General features: G+C 44.0%; 1 protein-coding gene across 1 annotated transcript; it reads left to right on the plus strand.

The window, feature by feature from the left end:
• The first annotated feature begins 1,968 nt into the window (after positions 1–1,968).
• LOC110509679 (zinc-binding protein A33) lies at positions 1,969–6,199 on the plus strand. Its single transcript, XM_021590702.3, has 2 exons — positions 1,969–2,177; positions 2,477–6,199. The coding sequence occupies exon 2, from the start codon at positions 2,479–2,481 to the stop codon at positions 4,114–4,116; it is 1,638 nt and encodes a 545-aa protein (XP_021446377.3). The 5' UTR covers positions 1,969–2,177; positions 2,477–2,478; the 3' UTR covers positions 4,117–6,199.
• The last annotated feature ends 1,940 nt before the right edge of the window (positions 6,200–8,139 follow it).

An 8,139-nucleotide genomic window follows, 5' to 3' on the forward strand; every position in this document is an offset into this window, starting at 1 on the left:
CTGTCTACATGCAAGCACACAGAGAGAGAGGGGGCCAATATGGTTTCAAATCCAACCATGAAAGAGAGTTGCTTAGCGACCATCAGAACAGTGGAAGGTGGAATGGAGCATAATGACTAAATGATAAGAGCTTGTGTTGTGCGCAACAAAATGACTACTTCCTACTTTTCTCGAAGAACCCCAACTCTTAACTAATCTGTTTGTCATTGGATAAGTGAAGCCATGTCTCCACTGTATTATACACCACATGACTTTGGCACCATCATCGGATACCGTGTCAGTTCGTCAAATTTCTGCCCTGGTCAAATGTAAGCGCTGTTATTGTGAAGTGGAAACGCCTAGGAGCCACAACGGCTCAGCCGAGAAATGGTAGGCCACATAAGCTCGCAGAATGGGACCGCCGAGTTCCGTACTTCCTCTGGAAGCAACATCAGCACCAGAACTGTTCGTTGGGAGCTTCATAAAATGGGTTTCTGTGGCCGAGCAGCCGCACACAAGCCTAAGATCACTATGCGCAATGCCAATTGGACAAATCTGGGTTTTGCAGATGCCAGGAGAACGTTTTCTCCCAGAACTCGTAGTGCCAACTATAACGTTTGGTGGAGGAGGGATAATGGTCTGGGGCTGTTTTTCATGGTTCAGGCTAGGCCCCTTAGTTTCAGTGAAGGAAAATCTTAACACTTGTCATGTATACTCCCTCTCCGACCTCTAAGTTATCAGGCTGCTGATTATCCCGCACACCTGTCACCATCGTCAAGGGCACCATCGCCTCATGACACCCACCTGGACTCCATCACCTCCTTGATTATCTTCCCTATATCTGTCACTCCCATTGGTTCTTTCCTCAGGTGTTATTGACTCTGTTTCATGTCGGTACGTTGTTGGTGGTTTGTGAGTATTGTTTTGTTTATTTATTAAAACACTCACTGACCCTGTACTTGCTTCCCGACTCTCAGCGCACTCGTTACAACACTACAGCATACAATGACATTCTAGACGATTCTGTGCTTCCATCTTTGTGGCAACAGTTTGAGGAAGGCCCTTTGCTGTTTCACCATGACAATGCCGCCATGCACAAAGCAAGGTCCATACAGAAATGTTTTGTTGAGAATGGTGTGTAAGAACTTGCCTGTACAGAGCCCTGGGATGTCCCTCTGACCATTTCATTCGCTCTTCCGACTGTCCATCAACTCCTGGCTGAATCCTAGATCCCAGCCACTGACAAAGCACATGCCTGCAATCGTTACACCGTAGCTTAGCAGGGGAGAGTGGTTTCATCACGGTCGGACATTCAGAGATCGATGTATAGCCATTAATCTAAAGTAATGTATAGATATTAAACAAAAAAACACTTTGTTTGTCATAAACAGACAATATTAATATAAGATGAAAGGTGAGTTCCTAACGAGTTCAGGAAGCCAAGCTAGAGCTCTGTGACGTTCACAGCGATGGGGGCAGACGTTATCAAAAGGGACATTTAGAAAATATGCAAATCTTCTAACACTAAACATAGAAACAATATGTATTTTACAGTTATAAGGAAGGTGAAATATTATAGTAGTTTTTTCATTTGATTTTGCTATATTTATAAAGCATGTCATGTCAAGCCTTATTCGTACATTATTTTTATTTACATGTTTTGGGGTGTTTTGTTGCATAGAAAATACATCAATCAAAACATGTCATATTTTCACCATATTCGTACTGTGCACTTGAGCTTGTGTCCTCAAAAGTGACGACGCTTCAGCGATTTTATAACTGTTTACACTAGAAACCTGACGTTTGAACCTTTCTTTGAGTTACTAGTTACTAGCATTACTAGTTCATATGTATGGTCTTCTCATGATGAATAACTACTTTGGAGATGACTTGGATTACATTTGAGGACATGTAGTTACATTTAACTGGTTAAACTAGCTTGTCAAAGAGAGTCTAGACATGTAAAGGGTTAAGTCTACCAGGAAGTGCAGAAAAACTGCTTGACAGTATCAAATGGGGAGGAGCGTGTTAGTTTCACTGTGCTGAAGTGAAACTTAAGAGACGGAGTGTGTATTGTACACATAAGCACAGTTGCATTCTCTTCACAAATCTTTTTTTGAATAACTGCATACAATCTCCAGGCCTTATTTGATACTACAAACAGAAAGAGCTGAGAAAGCAGCCCCAGTTAAAGAAAGGTAAGTATTGCATGGACAGATGCAGAACTGGTTAACTAGTGTTTTATGTCTTCACCTGTTTTCTTTGAGATGATTTCAGGATTTTTCCTTGTGCAATATGGTAAAATATCTATTAGAATTGGGAAGTTAGTGTATCATAATGCCACCCTTGATGACTATAGAGTTGAAGCTACATTGCATTTGTTTGTGCCTTTCAACAGACACTTTACATACACTTATGCACTATGACCGACATAATGTCTTGTGAGTGGACTCATTCTATTAAATGTCCCATGATTTCTCATTTGGTCTCTGTCTAGATATGGCATCCTCCAGCAGTCTCCTGTCCGAAGAGCAGTTCCTGTGCTCTATCTGTCTGGATGTGTTCACTGATCCTGTAGCCATTCCATGTGGACACAACTTCTGCAAGGCCTGTATCAGAAAGTACTGGGATACCACTGACCTGTGCCAGTGTCCAATGTGTAAAAAATCATTTGATAGGAGACCAGATCTCTTTGTCAATACTTTCATTTCTGAGATGGCTGCTCAGTTCAGGAAGTCTGTTCAAGTGAAAGCTACCAGCGGCCCAGACCATTGCCCTACTGAGCTTAGAGGAGTGGCCTGTGACGTCTGCACTGGGACGAAGCACAAGGCCCTGAAGTCTTGCCTGGTGTGTCTGGCCTCTTACTGTGAGACTCACCTGGAGGTTCATCAGATCGCCCCAGCCCTGAAGAAACACAAGCTGATCGACCCTGTGGAGAACCTGGAAGACAGGGTGTGTAAGGAGCATGACAAACTCCTGGAGATGTTCTGTAGGACTGACCAGACGTGTGTTTGTGTCTTGTGTATAAAAACAGACCACAAGACTCACTACACCGTCCCTCTAAAGGAAGAGTATGGAAAGAAGAAAGCCCAGCTGGGGAAGATGGAGGTAGAAGTGCAGCAGATGATCCAGAAGCAACTGCAGAAGGTTAAGGACATCAAATACTCAATAGCGCTCTGCAAGAGAGACGCAGAGAGCGAGATAGCAGGCAGCGTGCAGGTCTTCACTGCCCTGGTGCGTTCCATTGAGAGAAGCCAGGTTGATTTCATTGAGGTGGTCGAGGACAAGCTGAAAGCAGCAGAGAGGCAGGCTGAAGGCCTCATTAAAGAGCTGGAGCAGGAAATCACTGAGCTACAGAGGAGACACACTGAGCTGGAGCAGCTGTCACACACTGAGGACCACCTCCACCTCCTCCAGAGCTCCGCATCCCTCTGCAGCCTTCCTCCCACCAAGGACTGGTCTAAGATAAGTGTTCACAGTGATCAGGGTGTGGGCACTCTGAGGAGAGCAGTGTCTCAGCTGGAGGAGACACTCATTAGTGAAGTGAAGAAGTTGTGTGATGCTGAGCTGAAAATGCTTCAGCAGTATGCAGTGGATGTGACTCTGGACCCTGATACAGCAAGCAGGTATCTCATCTTGTCTAAGGACAGGAAACAAGTGAGACAGTCCAACACACCAAACAATCACCGTGACAACCCAAATAGGTTTTCCCAGTGTTCCAGTGTGCTGGGAAAGGAGGGCTTCTCCTCGGGGAGATTCTACTATGAGGTACAAGTGAAAGGGGATAGCTGGGATTTAGGAATGGCCGGAGAGTCCAGCAACAGGAAGGGGGAAATTTTTCTGAGCCCTCTTGATTTATACTGGGCTGTTGTGCTGAGGAATGGGAACGAGTACAACGCTAATGAAGACTCTGCTGTCCACCTCTTCCTGAGAGAGAAGCCCCAGAAGGTGGGGGTGTTTGTGGATTATGACGAGGGTCAGGTCTCTTTTTATGATGTGGAGGCCCGGTCTCATATCTACTCTTTCACTGGCTGCACCTTCACTGAGAAACTCTATCCATACTTCAGTCCTTATTTTTCCAAACGTGGTCAAAACTCTATCCCTCTGATCATATGTCCTGTCGAATACACAGACTGAGTTGCAACCTCCAAGTCTAACTTGGGGAATCCGATCTGTTGTCACAAAGGGACAACCAATATGTTTACCAATACTGTCACTGTGATATTTGATTTGTTTCCAACTTATTGTGCAAACAATGGCCTTACGATGTACGGTAGACATTTTAAAACATGCTGGAGCAGCTCTCACGTAGTGAGGTCCCCACCCACCTCCTCCAGAGCTCCCCATCCCTCTGCAGTCTTTCTCCCGTCAAGGACTGGTCTGAGATCAGGGTTCACAGCAGTCTGGGTGTGGGGCACCTGCAGAGAGCTGCGTCTCTGCTGGAGGAGACACTGTGGAGTGGAGTTAAGTGAAGAAGTTGTGTGATGCTGAGCTGAAGAGGATACAGCAGTATGCTGTGGATGTGACTCTGGACCCTGATACTGCTCACTTCTGTCTCACACGGTCTAAGAACAAGAAACAAGTGATACCGGGAAACCCGTGTTGTAGTCTCCCTGACAAAGAGGTTTGACCCAGCTGCCTGTGTCCTGGGAAATAAGGACTTCTCCTCTGGGAAATTCTACTATGAGTTGCAGGTGAATGGGCTTAACTGGGATTTAGGAGTGGTCAGAGAGTCCACAAACAGGAAGGGATACCTAACAACGAGTCCTAAGGATGGATATTGGACCATGTGGCGGAAGACTGGAAATACGTATCAAGCTAATGAGGACTATGTTGTCCTCAAATCAAATCAAATGTATTTATATAGCCCTTCGTACATCAGATGATATCTCAAAGTGCTGTATAGAAACCCAGCCTAAAACCCCAAACAGCAAGAAATGCAGATGTAGAAGCACGGTGGCTAGGAAAAACTCCCTAGAAAGGCCAAAACCTAGGAAGAAACCTAGAGAGGAACCAGGCTATGAGGGGTGGCCAGTCCTCTTCTGGCTGTGCCGGGTGGAGATTATAACAGAACATGGCCAAGATGTTCAAATGTTCATAAATGACCAGCATGGTCAAATAATAATGATCACAGGCAGAACAGTTGAAACTGGAGCAGCAGCACAGCCAGGTGGACTGGGGACAGCAAGGAGTCATCATGCCAGGTAGTCCTGAGGCATGGTCCTAGAGCATACTTAAGTTCACACAGGACACCGGATAGACAGGAGAAGTAATCCAGATATAACAAACTGACCCTAGCCCCCCGACACATAAACTACTGCAGCATAAATACTGGAGGCTGAGACAGGAGGGGTCAGGAGACACTATGGCCCCATCCGATGATACCCCCGGACAGGGCCAAACAGGAAGGATATAACCCCACTCACTTTGCCAAAGCACAGCCCCCACACCACTAGAGGGATATCTTCAACCACCAACTTACAATCCTGAGACAAGGCCGAGTATAGCCCACAAAGATCTCCGCCACGGCACAACCCAAGGGGTGGCGCCAACCCAGACAGGAAGATCACATCAGTGACTCAACCCACTCAAGTGACGCACCCCTCCTAGGGACGGCATGAAAGAGCACCAGTAAGGATTATGAGGAGGGTCAGGTCTTTATTTATGATGTGGAGGCCCGGTCTCATATCTACACTTTCACTGGTTGCACCTTCACTGAGAAACTCGATCCATTATTTAGCTCTTCCATTACGAGTCGTGGTAAAAAAAAAACTGTACCTCTGATAATTTCTCCTGTCAATCACACAGACTGAGTTTCAACCTTAAATTCTAACTCGTGATATAAGCCAATGCTATCTGCTGTTGTCGCAAGGAAAACCAATATGTTCACCATTACTGTCGCTGTCACAATTATTTGTTTTTTCACCTGGTTCAAACACCATTGTTTCCACCATTGTGCAACCAGTGGCCTTATACAATATGAAACATTAGATAGGCATTTTTCAAAACATGACATGTTCACATAACAGGTAGAATGTATCCTATGTCTAGGCAGGCTGTGTATTGTGACCTCCTGTGAAGAATACTACTTACTGTTTAAATCATCTAAAAAGTGATCATCTATCGGTCTATGTGCTTACTGAAGTGTATACAGTATACTATGTTCATGCAGCCACCCACTACGAGTGTTGGATATTAAAGTCAATTGTCGTCCCTTGAATGTGTTTCTCTGTCAGTGACAGTATCACAGTAAGACTTGTATCTCTACACCATACAGCATTGCAGGGACAGAGGTGAGAATACAAGCATCAAATTTGTTTATATACAGTGCCTTGCGAAAGTATACGGCCCCCTTGAACTTTGCGACCTTTAGCCACATTTCAGGCTTCAAACATAAAAATATAAAACTGTATTTTTTTGTGAAGAATCATCAACAAGTGGGACACAATCATAAAGTGGAACGACATTTATTGGATATTTCAAACTTTTTTAACAAATCAAAAACTGAATAATTGGGCGTGCAAAATTATTCAGCCCCTTTACTTTCAGTGCAGCAAACTCTCTCCAGAAGTTCAGTGAGGATCTCTGAATGATCCAATGTTGACCTAAATGACTAATGATGATAAATACAATCCACCTGTGTGTAATCAAGTCTCCGTATAAATGCACCTGCACTGTGATAGTCTCAGAGGTCCGTTAAAAGTGCAGAGAGCATCATGAAGAACAAGGAACACACCAGGCAGGTCCGAGATACTGTTGTGAAGAAGTTTAAAGCCGGATTTGGATACAAAAAGATTTCCCAAGCTTTAAACATCCCAAGGAGCACTGTGCAAGCGATAATATTGAAATGGAAGGAGTATCAGACCACTGCAAATCTACCAAGACCTGGCCGTCCCTCTAAACTTTCAGCTCATACAAGGAGAAGACTGATCAGAGATGCAGCCAAGAGGCCCATGATCACTCTGGATGAACTGCAGAGATCTACAGCTGAGGTGGGAGACTCTGTCCATAGGACAACAATCAGTCGTATATTGCACAAATCTGGCCTTTATGGAAGAGTGGCAAGAAGAAAGCCATTTCTTAAAGATATCCATAAAAAGTGTCGTTTAAAGTTTGCCACAAGCCACCTGGGAGACACACCAAACATGTGGAAGAAGGTGCTCTGGTCAGATGAAACCAAAATTGAACTTTTTGGCAACAATGCAAAACGTTATGTTTGGCATAAAAGCAACACAGCTGAACACACCATCCCCACTGTCAAACATGGTGGTGGCAGCATCATGGTTTGGGCCTGCTTTTCTTCAGCAGGGACAGGGAAGATGGTTAAAATTGATGGGAAGATGGATGGAGCCAAATACAGGACCATTCTGGAAGAAAACCTGATGGAGTCTGCAAAAGACCTGAGACTGGGACGGAGATTTGTCTTCCAACAAGACAATGATCCAAAACATAAAGCAAAATCTACAATGGAATGGTTCAAAAATAAACAAAAATAAAATAAAATAAAATAAAAAATAAACGTAATATCCAGGTGTTAGAATGGAAGTCAAAGTCCAGACCTGAATCCAATCGAGAATCTGTGGAAAGAACTGAAAACTGCTGTTCACAAATGCTCTCCATCCAACCTCACTGAGCTCGAGCTGTTTTGCAAGGAGGAATCTGAAAAAAATTCAGTCTCTCGATGTGCAAAACTGATAGAGACATACCCCAAGCGACTTACAGCTGTAATCACAGCAAAAGGTGGCGCTACAAAGTATTAACTTAAGGGGGCTGAATAATTTTGCACGCCCAATTTTTCAGTTTTTGATTTGTTAAAAAAGTTTGAAATATCCAATAAATGTATTTCCACTTCATGATTGTGTCCCACTTGTTGTTGATTCTTCACAAAAAAATACAGTTTTATATTTTTAAGTTTGAAGCCTGAAATGTGGCAAAAGGTCGCAAAGTTCAAGGGGGCCGAATACTTTCGCAAGGCACTGTATACCCTGCAGTATATCGGTGACAGTAACATATATTCCTAGTAACTTACAGCAGAGGTGCAAATTAATGAACAACCAGTAGGCTACACTGCTACACTGTCAACTCTCTCTCTTTTTCTTTTCCTTCTCTTGCTCACTCATTTTCTCCCTCTGTTAAAACTCTGCTGGTATTTCCAGGTTT

The sequence above is a fragment of the Oncorhynchus mykiss genome, chromosome 29 (genome assembly GCF_057628025.1).
Source record: "Oncorhynchus mykiss isolate SJ-2025 chromosome 29, ASM5762802v1, whole genome shotgun sequence".
Taxonomy (NCBI): Eukaryota; Metazoa; Chordata; class Actinopteri; order Salmoniformes; family Salmonidae; genus Oncorhynchus; species Oncorhynchus mykiss.